Source organism: Telopea speciosissima, chromosome 2 (genome assembly GCF_018873765.1).
Source record: "Telopea speciosissima isolate NSW1024214 ecotype Mountain lineage chromosome 2, Tspe_v1, whole genome shotgun sequence".
NCBI lineage: Eukaryota > Viridiplantae > Streptophyta > Magnoliopsida > Proteales > Proteaceae > Telopea > Telopea speciosissima.
The window spans coordinates 58,279,552-58,297,583 of NC_057917.1; the positions used below are offsets into that span (position 1 = coordinate 58,279,552).

Here is an 18,032-nt window from a genome sequence, read left to right on the forward strand (position 1 = left end):
GAGAAGTGAGGATGACAAACTGTCCAAGGTTAAAGAAGGATCCTCTTCAAATACGAAACACAGATGGGTTACTTGTTATCGATGAGGAGGGACAGTGGATGGTAGGTGATAAGGTCGTTGAAGAGGAAATTCAAGCTTCTCTGTGAGCTCCACATGAGAGAAACCAATTCTGGGTTGAGGTCCTTGCTCTGTTCTGTGCTCCCCTCACTCCATCTCTGTTACTTTACTTTGTGTATTGGGTGATTCGTTTTTTGTATTTTTTTTAACTCTTGGGAGAGACATCTCATTGTACTTCATTCTTGTTAAACAATAAATTACATTCCCCCCTCTCTCTTCTCAGCTTTACTTATTTATTGAGCATATATATATTTTTCTTCCATGAGGCAAGTCCAATGCAGCTGAAATTTTATAGAAAAGTAAACCTCTAGGGTCTCTCTTGCTCACACTCCAAAGTTTTAGCTTAAATAAATTTTTTTCCCAAATGTCAAAGATGCAGAGAGTACAAGAAAACCTTTTGGTTATTTCATTTTTATTTTTTTGCTTTCCTTTGTCTACCTTGAGTCAATGAGGCATTATATTGTATATTTATAATTTATATGCTGTGACACCTCAAACAACCAAGATTTATAAGTAGATTTAGGTTAATCAACATAGATCGATCAGTTGGCATGTTTTAATACTAAATCCCCTGGTTCATAAATACTGCTTCTCTGCATGTTGGGTCAATTTTGGATTTTGAGTTGACCAAAGCCTGAAGCTATTAAAGTGGAGTGTCTTGTTTCAGAACCACCTGTTAAAACTATTAGCAGGTTGTTAACAATCTAATTGCTGCTCCCAAAATGACCGGTCATGCCCTTAAGAGTATAAGAAAACCCCAGAAGTGCAGGAAGAGCCCCCATCATCCCTACCTCCACCAAAACCTGAACCTGTTAAAGTCGAGTGTCTTGTTTCAGAACCACCTGATCTGTTCTGTAATTACTCAACCTTCTTTCTGATACAAATCCATTTTGAGAAATGACAAGAAACCAAAAAATATGCCAAACCGTTTCAATTAGGTTGGAACATCACTAAAGATAGATTTTGAGTGCAATCTTACAGTTAACAAGTTTTTATTGGACAGAGTGCACCAAACTGGACAAAAATTTTACTTTTTCTTTTTCGAGAGATCCGAAGAGGAGATCCAGAATAAATAGAATTGAAAGACATTTTCTTCATATCAGGTTCATAAACTTTAGTTTTGATGCCACCATGGGAGTTTTTGATGAAAAAAAAAAAAAATCTCCCTTTTTAAGAGAGTTATATCTGTTGATCGGAGAATTCATAGAAAAGGTTCAAAATGGCCCCGATGGCTAAAACATCTTTAATATTAGCACAGCAAAATACAAAGTGTCATCTGCAAACAACAAATGGGAGATCTCAGAGTTAGATCTACCAATTTTCATTCCTTGAAACAAGTCAAAACCCTATACACATTTGTTTCATTTCTTGGCAATCGAAGTGGAAGATTACCTGACGAAGCCCTTCGTAAATAATGGCTTTAAGCCCTAAGCAAAGAATCAATACTTCCCCAACAATTTTAGAACTGAGGTAAACATGGTTGACAGTCACCATATAGATACTTAAGATATGTCTTGTGATTTTGTAAAACAACACATACATATGTGACACCAAATAATTACTATTTTGTTTGTGTGTTGAAGCAGAATTGGAATCACATTATCAATAGCCCATACTATGGCAAATCGGGCTAGGGTCGAAAAACATAGTATTCATATTTTAAACGATTTGTCTTCTTTTCTTTTTTAATTAAAATTTTTAATTTTCTACATAAAATAAAATAATCACGCTTTAGTTTATACATTTGAGTGGACTAATGTCCGATATATTAATTAGGCCAAGGATAAAGGCTTTACAAGTTGGAGCATGCATATAGCAAAGAGGCATGGTCTTAGGTATCGGTCTTGTCCGATATGGATTGGTCATATCGGGCTGCATTGGATCATTTAACCTTTCAAAATATCGATACTTTGATTTTGAATCTTTTACCCTCTTATGTACTGATACCACCACTATAATATCGGTCACGTATCGATGTCGATCACAGTTAATACAAATAACATCTATTCGATACCGATACCTTGATTAGTGGAAAGAAAAAAACAGAAGATCTGGATTCTTTTTTAAGCGAGTTCCACATCATGATGGTAGGGAGTCGGACATGGTGGTGGTGTGACGATTAAGAGAAAAGAAAAAAAAAATGTGTGTTTATTTTATTTTAACATGATATTACTATTTTGAAATCAATTTCAATTTCATAATTGAATCAGTTCCTCAATTACTTCAGAATTTTTATTCTATTTGATTTCTATTTCTTGAAATAAGGTGTAAAAATCAAACCAAATAATTGAAACCATACCAAATCAGGTCAAGTCCAAGACTCCAAATCCATTCTGTCGCAAGGCAACGAGAAAGTCGGAACTTGGAGACAGAGTAGTGCACATATCCACGTGGCACACTGTCTTTTTTATAACTCCACGTGGCAAACTGTCATCACTCATCAACTCGCTCAAAATTATTGTCCACTTCGCTGATTCCACTTGGCTCTCTCTCATCTTCCTTTCCTCTCTAGCAATTGCAGAAAGAAGAAGCGGAGGAGAAGATCTACGAATCTCGTAAAACAAAGAAAATTTTAGAAATGACGGAGCTTTCAGAAACGTACGTTTGCGTTCCGTCAACGGAGCGAGGCCAAGGGATCTTAATCTCCGGAGATCCCAAGTCGAACTCTATCCTCTACTGCAATGGCAGATCCGTTATTATTCGTTACCTCGACAGGCCTCTTGAAGTTTCTATCTACGGTGAGCATGCTTACCCGACCACTGTCGCTCGCTACTCTCCCAATGGTGAGTGGATCGCTTCTGCCGATGTTTCTGGGACCGTTAAAATCTGGGGGGTGCATAATGATCACGTCCTCAAGAATGAGTTTAGGGTTCTTTCTGGTCGGATCGATGATTTGCAGTGGTCGCCTGATTGCCAGAGGATCGTAGCTTCCGGTGACGGCAAGGGCAAATCCTTCGTCCGGGCTTTCATGTGAGCTTCCTGTTCACCTTCTGTTCCATTTTTTTCTGGTTCTATTGGAAGTGATTATAACGAAGATCTTTGTTCTTTTTTCTAAGAAGTTCCTATCAATTATAGTTGCATTATAAAATTGGAAAATTGATACCGAATTCAACCATGGTTTGACACATCATAAAGTAGGAGTAATCAAGATATCCACACTGAATGCAAAGTACAAAATGTGATTATGTTTTCCAATTTCAATGACATCAAGATTCCTAGAAAACCAAGAATTCTTTCATGCTAAAAGAAGTGTCCATTGCACCACTGATGAACCTGAAAGGTAAATAGAGAAATCCTATATCCCCCCCCCCCCCCCCTAAAGTAATCTTTGTGGACCAATATATACTTGGTTTCTTCTTTTGGTATTAAGTCTCACCTATTCCACTAGGTAATTATTGTTTGAAATCAAGCTTGGCTTTTCCAAGTTGCAGTTTTCCTCGAATGAATTCACAAGTTGTTTACATTCAATTCATTGTTGATAGCCATCCAAATCCACCGGCTTCTGTAAATTACAACCGGCAAATTATAAAGAGTCCTTCAATATGATGACACACAGTGTAATCTTGCTTTTTGGTTTTAAAGAATCACTTGGTGCACCAAAGTGGGGGTATATATTATTGGACACCAAGGCTGTGTCCTACAATCTATCATGAGAACCCTGTCCCTCCCACTTCTTATCATGAGTTCTATTGCTATTTAAATCATTCAAATAAATGAAAAACATGGCTTGCTCTAACTATGCTTGAAAGGTGCTAAAACTTTGCTCTTTTGATATGATATTTTCATCATTTTGCTTTTCTGCATTATGTTTGTCTATTTCTCTGGTAGCACCTTACCTTCTTTCCTGTTTATTTGCTTTTTTACTTCTTTTTTCCCCCCAATATCACCTTCAAACATAATTCAATGCACAACCTTGGATTTCCAAGTGCATTAAGTCTATAAAGTTAAAAATTATAAAAGTACCAACTACCAAAAGACATCTCAAAAATTTGCTATGGTGGTGCTTCTTCTTGCCTTGTGTAGGCCCTTCCTTTTAGATTCATAAGTTAACCCCCAAAAAAATTAAAATAAAAATAGAAAACGGTGACAGATTCTTCATAGTACATGCAAATCATTAATCAACCATAAATCGGAAATCATTGTCAGAGACACCCACTCTATCCTGCAAAAGTTTTCTAGTAGAATAATGGATGAACCTGCTCAAGTCTATTATCTTTTGTACTAAAATTTTTCTGGGTTGAATGTGACTTTTATCATACTGAAATAAGATGATCTGTTAGGTTCTGGTTGAATGTTGTGCTCCATTCATTTAATTTGAAGTGAGAGATTTATGTGAATATACCATATTTGGTTCCATTAGTTTTCCATTTTGCCAAGCTGCATTCTCGTTGCATATAAATGTATGAAAGTTTAATTTCATCTTTCACTGTAACCACTTCTCTGTCTCATGCATATGTTTTCTTCTTTCACGGCTCAATCTTATTTTTCTAGTCTAATGCTTGTTAGTGATCAAATAATCAATGGCATGCTCTTTTGTAGGTGGGATTCAGGCTCTAATGTGGGGGAGTTTGATGGCCATTCAAAGCGTGTTTTGAGTTGCGCATTTAAGCCAACAAGACCATTTCGCATTGTCACATGCGGCGAGGATTTTTTGGTGAACTTCTATGAAGGGCCACCATTTAAATTCAAGCTCTCTCACAGGTTTGCTGTGATGAGCTTTATAAGCACAGCCAGATTAATTTGATATTTATCATTGTTTCAAGAACCAGTATATCTCAATCGAGTGGGACCAATCCAAGATTGGTTTGGTATCCGGCTTCGATCGTTTCAGTGGATAGTCCAATCCTGTCATGGATCAGGAAATCCAACCGCAATCTATGTAGTGGTCTGCTGAGACCAATACAGTCCCTGGTTCCAAACATCAAAATCTTAATGAGATGAATAGTGATATTACTAATGATACAAAAAGGGTGTACCCAGTGCACAAGGCTCCTGCCACTGCAGGGTCTGGGGAGGGCATAATGTACACAGCCTTACCCTTGCTTTCACAAAGAGGCTGTTTCCAGACTCGAACCCGTGACCAGTTGGTCAGAATGGAGCAACCTTTACCGTTGCACCAAGGCCCACCCTCATTACGAATGATAAAATAAAAAATAAATTCATTCCAGAGAACTTAGGAGTAGTAGACATAAGTAACCAAATGAAGAAAAGTCCATTGAGATGGTTTGAACCATGTGCAATAAAGGCAAATGCACCATGAATCTGTGTTTATGAGAACAAGTTTGAGAACATATTATTCCATATTAGCCTCTTATTCACCGAAAGAGTATATTGGGAACATGATGCAAATTTTGAATATTGTTTTATGTAATATACTGAATCTACTGATACTCTGATACACTAGGCTACAACCAATATCTACCATTGTTGAAGTGTTGATATTAAGGGGCAGTTTAGTCTTTTTCCCTTGTTTTCTGTCAGTACTTAAGTCTTATGTACTGTTGGTTGTAGTAGGGCATTATTGCCCTTACCTTTATTTTGTTTTGATGATAATATAATAGGGACAGACCTATGGCAGAACATTCTGTTCTAGCCGCATGTTCTCTCCCATTACTTGAGGCTTGCGTGCATCTTCTCTCTTCTAATTTTCTGTTTCTTCTTCTTCTTTCTTTGATTCCTCTAATCTGGTTATAATATTTTGATGTTCTAACATGGTATCAGAGAAATTATAATCAGATTAGAGGACCCTCCCATGATTTTCTATTGATCTCCCCTTCTCGATTTTCCCTTGTGGTGTGTAGACGCCTACTATTGCTTTTGCAATGAATTAAAACCACTCTCAATATTAATGGAGTGTTTTATCCCTACCTACACTGATGGTGCTTACTGATTTGAAGATTCAATCATCTACAGCCAAGGACTGCCAATGTCGATCTCTAGCAAAACCCTGACAAAATCGATTTTCTTTGAATGGATGTTTTTGGAGCTGTGCTGATTCCAGGTTGTGATGCTCTGGTTTCTAGTTGGTGATTGCAATTGATTGCATATCAATTTTCATCCCTATGCTGCATATTTGAAGTTGGTGGTATTTGATATCGATCTCCCCTTGGCTGGTCTCTTCGATTTTGCCTTATATTCTGCGACTGCTAGTTGTTTCTTCTTGCTATTTGGAGAGTCAATCTCTTCTACCTACTGGAGTCAGTTGCTGCTCCTTTTTTGACCTTTACAATACTGGAGTTAGTTGTGTTAGCTGCTCCTTGAATCATCTACTACTGTTGCCTTATAGGTGTTTGAAAAATTTCCTGAACCAATTGCTGCTGCCCTTACTGTTTTTTTTTTAAGATCCAGCTCTTCTAAATGGCTGATACAAAGAATTCTACAGACAATGTCATGTTTAGATTACATCTATCAAACTTAAAGGGAGTTCTAACTATCTACTGTGGGCCCAAACTGTTCGTGTCTACATTATGGCTAAGGACATACTTAGCTACATTATTTCTGACCCTCCGGCTCTAGCTCCTAAGGATTACAGCACCTGGGTGAAGGAGAATGCAATTATTCTGATTTGGTTGTGGAATAGCATGGAACCTGACATTGCAGCTAATGTCATGTTTCACATGACTGCTAAGGGAGTGTGGGATGACTTGAAGGAGACATATTCTCAAGAGAAGAGTATGACCCGTATTTATGAGCTTTATGAGAAGTTATTCTAGTTCCAATAGTCTGATAAATCTCTGCAAGAGTACTACAGTGCTTTTAAGGGGATCGTTGAAGAATTGAACGTGTTTCAGCCCCTTACCACTGATATTAAAAAATTGAAGGCCCAACGGAATGAATTCTTTGTCTCAAAATTTTTGGCTGGATTGAATCCTAATATGAAGGCTGTTAAGGGTCACTTACTTGCTGGTGATTCGGTTCCCACTCTTAATGATACTTATTCTAGGCTGCAACGTATTATCTCTCCTAGTTCAAAACCAGACACCACCCCCAACATTCACTACTAGTAGAAGCCGTGGTTTAGGGGGAGGACGTGGTACTGGAGGTCGTGGATTTGGTGGGCAGCATATTGACAAAGCTGCCCGGCAGTGTTCTTATTGTGGGGAATCCAATCACACTGTTGATACATGCTGGTCCAAGCATGGGAAACTAGAATGGGCTCAACAGTTGGCCAATCATGCAGTTTTTGAAGAAGGAACAGACATGGTTGCATCCAGTGATACTAAATCAGGTTCAGCCATGGAAGAATCCTCTACCACTCTTCGTGATGAGGTTCATCAGCTGATGTGCCGTATAAAGAGTCTTGAGACATCCACTTCCACTACTAGGGCATCTACTTCCACTACCACATTGGCCCATGCAGGTACACCTGCCTTTCTTTCCACCACTTCCACTCCGTGGATCATTGATTCAGGGGCTTCTGCTCATATGACTGGTAAGTCATCTATTTTCAGTTCCATTTCATCTTATTCTCATACTCCACCTGTTATCCTTGTCAATGGCTCTTCTACACCTGTTACTGGGCATGGTATTGTTTGCCTTAACTCTAACCTTTCTCTTTCTTCTATATTACATGTACCTCAATTTCCCTTAAGCCTTCTTTCAGTTAATCAACTCACTAAAAATCTGAATTGCTCAGTAACATTTTTTCCTTCTTGCTGTCTTTTTCAGGATCTTCACACCAGGAAGACGATTGGTGGAGGGCGTGAGAAAGATGGCCTATATTATCTTTACGATGCTGCCCTATGTGCTTCTGTAGCTGCAACTACTGTTGGTGGAGAGTCGTCATTCCAATGGCATTGTCGGTTAGGACATTTGTCCTTGTCTAGGTTAAAAATTTTGTTTCTGCAATTTAAGTCTTTAGATAGGTTAGAGTGTAAGGGCTACGAGTTGGGTAAACATCATCGTGCTTCTTATCCATCTCACACAGTGCCCCGTAGTTCTTCTTTATTTTCTTTGATGCATTCAGATGTATGAGGTCCTTGTCGTGCAAGTAATAGACATGGTTTCGGTATTTTGTCATATTTGTGGATGACCATTCCAGACTTACATGGTTATATCTTTTAAAGGATCGTTCTGAATTTTTACATGTATTTCGCAACTTTTGCAATGAAATAAAGACCCCATTTAAAGCCTCTATTCAATTGTTTCATTCTGCTAGAATTTGTTCAAAATGAATTTTCTTCTTTTGTGTTTGTTAAAAATTATTTATCCACCCGTGTCCCTCTTTGGATAGTCTGCCGTGTTAGAGCTCCTGTTTGATATACATATTGTTTCTTCCCTTTCCTACAAGGTCGGCCTTTTAGAGGAAGCAGTTCCAACATGGTATCAGAGCAGGCAAGAGTCACGGTATCGAGTCCCTCTGGGAGCGGGTAGGTGTTAAAAATTATTTATCCACCCATGTCCCTCTTTGGATAGTCCGCTGTGTTAGAGCTCCTGTTTGATATACATATTGTTTCCTCCCTTTCATACAAGGTCGACCTTTTAGAGGAAGCGCTTCCAACAGTGTTGATAATGGGATGATTCACCAAACTAGTTGTTCCTATACCCCTCAACAAAACGGGGTAGCGGAAATAAAAAATAGACATTTACTTGAGGTCGCCCATACCATGATGCTTCATATGCAAGTGCCAAAACATTTGTTGTGTAATGCAGTTCTTACTGCTTGTTTCTTAATTAACCAAATGCCTTCTTCTCTACTTGCCGATAAGTTTCCTTTCTTTGCTTTATTTCCGGACTAATCGATTTTTAACTTACCACCTCGGGTTTTTGGTTGTGTCTGTTTTGTTCATAATCTCCATCAACTAGGTGATAAGTTAGATCCTAGGTTAACTAAGTGTGTTTTTCTGGGTTACTCCCGTACTCAGAAGGGGTACCGGTGTTATGACCCAATTATTCAGAGACAGTTTGTTAGTGCTGATGTCACCTTCTTTAAAGGTACCTCCTACTTCTCTAATCAACCCATCTTGTCGGATGATCCTTTGACTGTGTCTGACCCTCCTCCCATCCCTGTGGTTATTCCTCTATCTAACCCTCCACTGCAGGTGGATTAGTGTAAGACGCATATTGGGCAGCACAATACAAATACTACTGCCCACTAGTCCATCTCCATCTCTTCCTATACCATCCTCAACCTCTGGTGCGGATCCTCCCTTACTTGCTCTTCCTGACTTACCAGTTGAACCAGATGACTTGCCAATTGCTGCTCGTAAAGGTAAGCGGCCATGTACCAAAAATCCTTAGTTACTTACCCCATTGATAAGTTTGTGTTTCTCTCACATCTTCCATCCTGTTATCATAGTTTTGCTCACTCTCCATCCACTTATACCATTCCTCGCACCCACACTGAAGCTCTTTCTATCCCTCCTAGGAAGAAAGCCATGGATGCTTTATTGACTCGCCATACATGGGAGTTGGTGGAGTTACCTCCTGGTAAAGACCTGGTGAAGTATAGGTGGGTGTATACTATCAAGTATCACTCTGATGGTTCTGTTGAGCGGCTTAAGGCTCGCCTGGTAGCTAAAGCATACACCCAGACTTATGGTGTAAACTATTTTGAGACTTTCTTTCCTGTGGCACGGTTGAATTAAGTTTGCCTTCTTATTTCTATGGTTGTAAATTTTGATTGGCCTTTGTTTCAACTAGACATTAAAAATGCTTTCCTCTATGGTGACTTACTCGAAGAGGTATATGGAGCAACCTCCAGGGAATGTTGCTCAGGGGGAGAATCGTGGACGCGTGTGTAGGCTACACAAGGCTATTTATGGGCTGAAACAGTCTCCTCGGGCCTGGTTCGAGAAATTTAGTGCTATTGCGACTGGTTATGGTTCTTTTCAGTGCTTTTCTGACCATTCAGTGTTTGTTCGTCGCCAAGGAGAGAAATCGATTGTTCTTGTTGTCTATGTAGATGATATCATTGTCTCAAGAAATAATGAGGGTGGCATTAAGGAGGTAAAAGATTACTTACAACAGCATTTTCAGACGAAAGACTTAGGCCAGCTTTATTACTTTCTTGGGATTGAGGCTATTAGAAGCAAAAAGGGGATCGGCCTGTCTCAAAGAAAGTATGTTTTAGATCTCTTGACTGATACTAGTATGCTTGCTGCCAAACCAGTGGATATTCCTATGGATCCTAATAAAAAGTTTGGGATTGATGATGGGGAACCTCTTAAGGAGCTATTCGGGTAAGTCTCATTGGGATGTAGCTATTCGGGTTCTTCGATATTTGAAGGGTGCTTCTGGGAAGGGGCTTATTTATCATCCCAATAAACATATGGAGTTAGCTGCGTACTCTTATGCAGATTGGGCAGGTTCAGTCAGTGATCATCGATTTACCACAGGATATTGTACTTTTATTGGTGGGAACCTGGTTACATGGTGAAGCAAGTACAGACCACGGTTGCCAGGTCTAATGTTGAGGCCAAGTATAGAGCTATGACACATACTACAGCTGAGCTGATGTGGATTCGGTCATTACTTCTTGAGATGGGTTTTCCAGTACCGACTCCTATGAAGATGTATTGTGACAACCAAACAGTCATCTATATTGCTAGTAATCTGGTCTTCCATGAGAGGACCAAACATATTGAAGTGGATTGTCACTTTGTTTGTAGTACTGTGTTGAAGAAGCTGGTTGAGACTCTGTTTGTTTCTTCGTCCGATCAACTAGCTGATGTGTTTATCAAGTCTCTTTTTGCCCCTAGTTTTCGTTCTTGTTGTAACAAGTTGAGCATAGGTGATGTATATGCTCCAGCTTGAAGGGGAGTGTTGAAGTGTTGATATTAGGGGCAGTTTAGTCTTTTTCCCTTGTTTTCTGTCAATATGTAAGTCTTATGTACTGTCGGTTGTAGTAGGGGCATTATTTTCCTTACCTTTATTTTGTTTTGATGATAAATATAATAGGGACAGACCTGCGGCAGAACATTCTGTTCTAGCTGCAGGTTCTCTCCCATCACTTGAGGCTTGCGTGCATCTTCTCTCTTTTGCTTTTCTATTTCTTCTTCTTCTTTCTTCTTTGATCCCTCTAATCTGGGTATAATATTCTGATGTTCTAACAACCCAATTGGCTGATAATAGATGCAGGGATCAGGGTTGGATCACCATATTGGCTGGGACCATCTTGAGTTGATTTACAGACCCTGAAGGTGGTTGAAACAAATCTCACCAGCACTGTTTTGGCCAAGTTTGGATCAATCTGACCGAATTATAACTGAGTTCACTCGATTGTATTAGCGTTGAAAGTGGCTAATCTGCTCCCTGTTTCCAAACCCTAAATCCTTGGTGATGCAGTGCTGAAGACTACCAGCGTAGGAGATCCAAGAAATGGCAGGCTTAGCGTGGCCCAGATTATTTTAAAGGCTTGGGTCCACTTTGTTTTAAGTTTAGTCTATTTGTTATATGTTTGGGGTTTTCTTATTGTCACCCCTCAAGGTGTCAAATTTTCTAACCTTACTTTTTTGTACTTCTATTATAATACATAATTTTTTTTCAGTGAGAGTAATAGTGTCATTTCACATGTGTACTCGAAAAATGTGTATAACAATGACATCTTTTGATAATGACGTTATGATGTCACTTTCAAATTATTTTTGAAAACGCTTTTATACCCTTATCTTAAACAGCTTTTGGGAATAAGACAAGGAGCAATTAAAAGGAGGTGTCAAGTTCTAAATACACCTATAGAGGTATCATCCAAACACTCCCTTTATGTTGTGGTTATTTTAAGTTAGTCCCGGTTGGACCGGTGGTGCAATGGTCCAATTTAAGTTAGATATTTTATTTCTTGTCTTTAAGTATTTAAGTTTGCGTCCACATCCTCTTAAAGGCTATTTAGACTTTAAAGAGCAATGGCCAAGTGATGCAGCTGCCTTAGCCTGGCTGGACTGGCATGACCCACTTTGGAGGCCCAAACCGGTTTTCTGGTCTAGCAAGGGATGGTAGTTTAGTTTACTTAGGATGCAATATTTATTTTAGTTTATTTTATTTGAAATGGGTAGATTATGCAGGAATTTCTTGGGTAGTTTCCTTTTCTTTGATATGGCTTATTTTGGTAGTTTCCTCTTTGAGTTGTTTCCATTTTAGTTAGGTTTCTATTTCTATGCAAGAGTCTTCCCTATATATGCATTGTAATACCGTAGAAGAGTAGAGAATTGATAGCTTGTGTAAGAAAGTGATTGTGCGTGAGCATCCCTTCTTCTCTCTTCCCCTGCTACTCTAATTCTTCCCAGTATTCCCTTCTTCCCTACCGACCCTCCACCATCAAGTTGTAGGAGTCGGCTAGGGGGTTTCCCAGCTTGACTCCAACTCTGTACCTCACTATTCTTGCTATTGACAAACCTGTTTTCTGCTCCTTGCATGAAGACTGCTTCCTTGTGGTGAATCAAGGTGTGATTGGTGGTGCACCCAATCAATACTTTGTGGCTGGAAGCCAGGTCCTGCTGTTCTTATTTTGCTTTCATTAAGGTACCAAACTTCTCTTATATTCTCATGCATTCTGCCCAGTTTGAGTTCCTGCAATACGTCAGTCCTATTCTCGTTAGGACTGTTAAATTGAAGGTGTTCTGTTGTGATGATTAAAATTCTGGTTTCAGCAATCTTCAATCGACATTACGCTCTTTCATAATCTGTTTTCAAATCTTGATCATGCTGGTTATTGGATACAGTCCTACTTCGAGTAGGATTGAATTTTGTTGACTTGAGAAATGAAATGGATATGCATATTTTACTGATCTATTTGGCCTGAGATTGACCACATAATTTAATTTCCTGTAGGTCAATTTGAACTGTTTTCTGTTCATCCATACGATTCCTATTTTGGCGGGGTTTTATCTATCCTAGTCCCACTAGGACTTGTCCACATCAGCAGATCTAGCCATTGGATCTTGCTGAAATTTTGAGCATAGTTTTTAACCTCTAAAAGGAGAACTTGACCAGGATTATAGCCTAATCTGGTTTGCTGATTTGGTTCTATGTATTTTCTCCTAGATCTGGAATTTGTTCACTCTGTTTTGATTCTGCTTTGGTAACATTTAGATCAGGATTACATTAGTTTGCTGATGTTTAATACCCCATGTGAATAGAAGAAGTAGAAACTTAAAGGTAATCATTTTAGACGAATTAGAAAGCTTCAGTTTAACCATATTAAACTCACATCTATGGCATGCAGCTCAAAAAAGAGAAATCTCCTCCAGGACTATAATGTGCACTAGTTGCACTGAAGGGCTCAGTGTATATCCGTTAGCTGTATTCAGTAGAAAGTAATTTTTTTTTATGAGTATTTGTGAATAGATCTCGCAGGATACCATTCCTGCATGACATGTTTTCTGTGGAACTAACTTCATTAAACTTGAAAAGTGCCTGATGGAAATGGCTGCGACTGAACAGAATTCTTGGCATGGCTTACCTTGAAGTGTACCGATAAGTGGAGTTACTGCACTCAGACAGTTGTATTAGTAGAAGTGTTGCTACAACAGGAGGGTGATGTTATGCTGCATTCCTGAAAAGTTATCTTCTGGATCTGCAGGGACCATTCAAATTTTGTCAATTGTGTCAGATTTGCTCCTGACGGAAGCAAGTTCATCACTGTAAGCTCAGATAAGAAGGGGATAATGTATGATGGCAAGACTGGAGAAAAGATTGGAGAGCTGTCATCCGAAAATGACCATAAGGGCACCATATATGCTGTTAGTTGGAGTCCTGATGGTAAACAGGTAAACATGCAGAATTGATATCCTTTATCCATTTATACCATTTTTCTTTCCAGTACTTTTGCATCTCATATGTTTCCTAGTTGTGTACTGAGTCAAAGAGTAATGTTAATTATTTCAGGTGCTGACCGTTTCTGCTGACAAAACTGCAAAAATATGGGAAATCTCTGAGGATGGTAATGGGGAGGTGAAGAAGACACTGGCATGTCCTGGATCAGGAGGAGTGGATGATATGCTTGTTGGATGTCTTTGGCAGAATGACCATCTTGTTACTGTTTCCCTTGGTGGTACAATTAATTTATTTTCAGCAAGTGATACAGATAAAACCCCACTATCATTGTCTGGTCACACGAAGAGTGTCAGTTCATTAGCTGTACTGCAAAGCAACCCAAAGGTCATCTTGTCTAGCAGCTATGATGGTGTAATTGTTAGATGGATTCAAGGCATCGGATACAGTGGTAAATTACAAAGGAAAGAGAGTACTCAAATTAAATGTTTTATTGCTATTGAAGAAGAGATTGTTTCATCTGCATTTGATAATAAGGTGAGTAATGAAGATCTATATACGTCTGGTTTGGTTTGTAGATAGTGATATGCCAATTTCAGGCCTTGTCAGGTTTATTTTTGTTCTGGTTATTGTACTTGTTCCATGTAATCACAATCTTAGAGCTGTGGATTTTCCTTTGTGCAATTTTTCATCTGCAATATGATTATTGAGTATGCGGAATAAAATCAATGCATTTTGAAGTTTAGCTAAATACTGAGTATCGGAATAAAATCGATGCATTTTGAAGTTTAGCTAAATTTATGTCTTCATGAACATCCATCCTACTAAACCCACAAAAAGCTAGTCATGAGCTTTATTGTATACATGCTCTGCTGCTAAACTTGAATCTAGATCTCTGCATTAATGCCTTGACTTTCTGAAAACATACGACTTAACTCTAATCAGTAGAAAAAAAAACTCTATACTGCAAGGGGGACAAAAAGTTGTGGATCCTTCATTGCTTTGGCATGTAAGTACACACTTGCTATTTGCATAACTTTATAAAGGTATAATTTTGAACTAAAATTTTGTGCCAAATTTGTTCCCCTTTTTAGTGAGATTCAGAAAATGAATGAAGGAGATATTTGGAAAGCTTTTTCATAAGTAACTCTTTTTCCTTTATGAATTGTCATAGGTATCATGCATTTTAGTAAATGGGTTTTTAATGTCATCATGTTATCTTTCTAGGGTATTCTTTCAGAAGCAATATGGTTTGGTGAGGTGATTTTCTGGTGCTGAAGTTTGAAAAATTACAATAATGGATACCGAACTATAAGGATCCCAAATATTATGAGCATCTATTTGTAACTTCAAGTCTCATACATTATGGCTTTGCAACTTCCCACACACAACCCATCGCTAAACCCTAATATCTGCTATGCTTTTGAGAAAATATTTAGTACCTCCAGAAGCTTCAAATTTATCTGATCTCACATAGTTGACTTACTGCATTTCTACTTTAGAAGGGAAACTGTATTGGTGTTACTAGTTCTATGATAGAATCCTCTCATACCAACCATAGTGGATGATGGAAGTGTAGCTAGTTTGCCCTTATTGTATGGATTTGAAAGCCTTGGCTAAAGCAAAATTTGGTGGTTCTTTTCTGCCATATCAATAATAGTTTCATTTAATAGACGGCATTGCAAAATACAAACACATGTATCATTACAACTCTTTGTGCTATTTGGAAGCAATTGCTCTACATTTCATTTATACTATTTCATCATTTTCTATTTTTCATTTGAAGTCATCATCATAGCTTTTCTGTACCATGCATTTTATTGGCAATGCTTCATCTTTTTCCTTAAATTATATATATATTTTTTCTTTTCCTGAAAATATCAGGTAAGTAGAATTCCTTTGCTTGGGGATCAATGTGGAGAGGCGGCATCCATTGATGTTGGCAGTCAGCCTAAGGACCTGAATTTTGTGCTTCATTGTCCTGAACTTGTTTTGATTTCAACTGATTCAGGAGTTGTTCTACTTCGTGGATCCGAAGTAGTTTCAACAGTCAACCTTGGGTTTTCTGTGACAGCAGCAACAATTTCACCTGATGGAAGTGAAGCTATTGTGGGTGCACAGGATGGTAAATTGCATGTATATTCTATCAAAGGTGATACACTTACTGAAGAAACTGTCCTCGAGAAGCATCGGGGTGCTGTAAGTGTCATACGTTACTCCCCTGATGCTTCTATGTTTGCTTCTGGGGATCTTAATCGAGAAGCTGTTGTTTGGGACTGTGTCTCTCGAGAGGTAATGAAAAAAATACAACTTAAATTCTTCTTTGTGTTGGCTCTAGTTCTTTAACAATAAGCTCTGGATGATATTTCTACAGCATCATGATTTCTCTACTTGACCTTTCTCCAACGGGAAGAAATTGTGATGCTAGGCTAGAATTAGATAGATAAAAATGTTGTAGTAGCTCATTGAAAGCCTTGGTGGTGCTGTAGTTATGGCTTTGTATACCACTTCAGTGATTTCACAAATGCATGTGATCTTTCCCACTCAGTGATTTCACAAATGCATGTGAGCATCATATGCTTATTCTTTTTCCTCTACTCTCCCTTCCCAGGGGTTTGTTCTTGGAGAAGTGGTCAATAGCAGATGATCTTGCAAACCATTTGGGAGAATAAAAGGGGGAGGGTGATCATATGATCTTGCCGCTTGTTGGCTGCACTTCCTCATGTTTTGTGGTTTTTGTTGCTGCACTTGGCTGTGCATTTTTTCCTTTTTCATTTTCTCTCCAACTTTTTTTAGGGTGGGTGGGGGGATTGGGGAGCATGGTAATCCATTTCAGTCCTGTTTATGTTCCACTTTTTCCTTGATTACCAGTGTCCTTTCAATTCTCCCTTTTGTCCTATCTAATTAATCCTTCTCATTGCCAAGGACTGAAAGATTAGCAATCTTAACAACCTCAAATCTCCGGTTCAAGAAAAGGAGAAATATGGGAGAAGAAAGAATGGCATAGAACATCTTGATCATACTTCTCCTTGTTAGATGTGGATTATCCGGTTCCTTGAAACCAACATTTCATTTTTATTTATTACAAATTATCTTTTGCAGGTGAAGCTTAAAAATATGTTGTACCATACTGCCCGTATAAATTGTCTGGCTTGGTCTCCTGATAACACCAAAGTCGCAACCGGATCACTTGACACATGTGTTATCATATACGAAGTTGATAAGCCTGCTTCGAGTCGAATAACCATTAAGGGAGCTCACCTGGGTGGTGTATATGGAGTGGCTTTCACGGATGAGTCCAGTCTGGTGAGTTCAGGAGAGGATGCATGCGTGCGAGTGTGGAGGTTGATACCACAGTAAAGTGTGGGAATTCAAACAGATCAGGCTGAAAGTAAGAATTTAGGCAACTGTGAAATGCTTTTTTTGTGCAGGTTTTGTTTTTTATGAGTTTGTCCCTTGCATTGGGGGGCTGGGGGGGAAGATAGGTTTATTGGGCATTGAATTATATGCTCTTCAATGTTTTTCAGTGTTTAATCTTTAAGATGGCTCATGGATTGCTTCTAGGAAGAAATGGATGTCATAGAGTAGATCAGTAATGTTTGATGAAGAGCACATTTGTACTCTATTAAAAGTTTTTTTTGGATTAAGAGCTTGTATAATAGGGGAGGGGGGGATTAGGGGATGGGGATAGGCCCCAAGATGGTTTGAACTCATGACCTCTTATTTGAGTTGGTCTTTTGCCAATTGAGCTAACCCCTTGGGTTTACTCTATTAAAAGTTTTTGATATGGATCAAGTGAAGCAACAGTTTTGTGATTGCATCTTGAATATTCAAAAACCGTACCTCTGTATTTTATTTTTTGAAAAAAAAAATTCATTGTATGTCAAATTTTCATTGAAGATAATAGGGAAGAATCCCAACATTTTGGCAAAAACTATACATTTCCTTTTTCAGTTCATGCCCCTTTACTCATTGACTTTCTCTCTTATACTCGCTACAGGTAGGGGTGTAAATGAATAGCTGAAATCCGTTTCCGTATCCGTGTCCGTATCCATTTAGCACTATCCGAATCCGTTCGAAAGTTAAACGAATGCGGATACGGATAGGCTATAGCTATCCGAAAAGCTATATTTACATGTAAACGAATAAAATATCCGATCCGTATCCGTGTCTGTATCCGTTTAGCACTATCTGAATCTGTCCGA

The 18,032-nt window shown here is 38.6% G+C and overlaps 1 protein-coding gene across 1 annotated transcript; it reads left to right on the plus strand.

Annotated features, from left to right (window-relative positions):
• The first annotated feature begins 2,623 nt into the window (after nt 1–2,623).
• On the plus strand, nt 2,624–17,295 carry LOC122653229 (actin-interacting protein 1-2-like). The gene is made up of 6 exons (XM_043847181.1): nt 2,624–3,087; nt 4,657–4,818; nt 13,637–13,823; nt 13,942–14,364; nt 15,712–16,119; nt 16,930–17,295. Exons 1-6 carry the CDS (start codon nt 2,696–2,698, stop codon nt 17,185–17,187), a joined length of 1,830 nt encoding a protein of 609 aa, XP_043703116.1. The 5' UTR covers nt 2,624–2,695; the 3' UTR covers nt 17,188–17,295.
• The last annotated feature ends 737 nt before the right edge of the window (nt 17,296–18,032 follow it).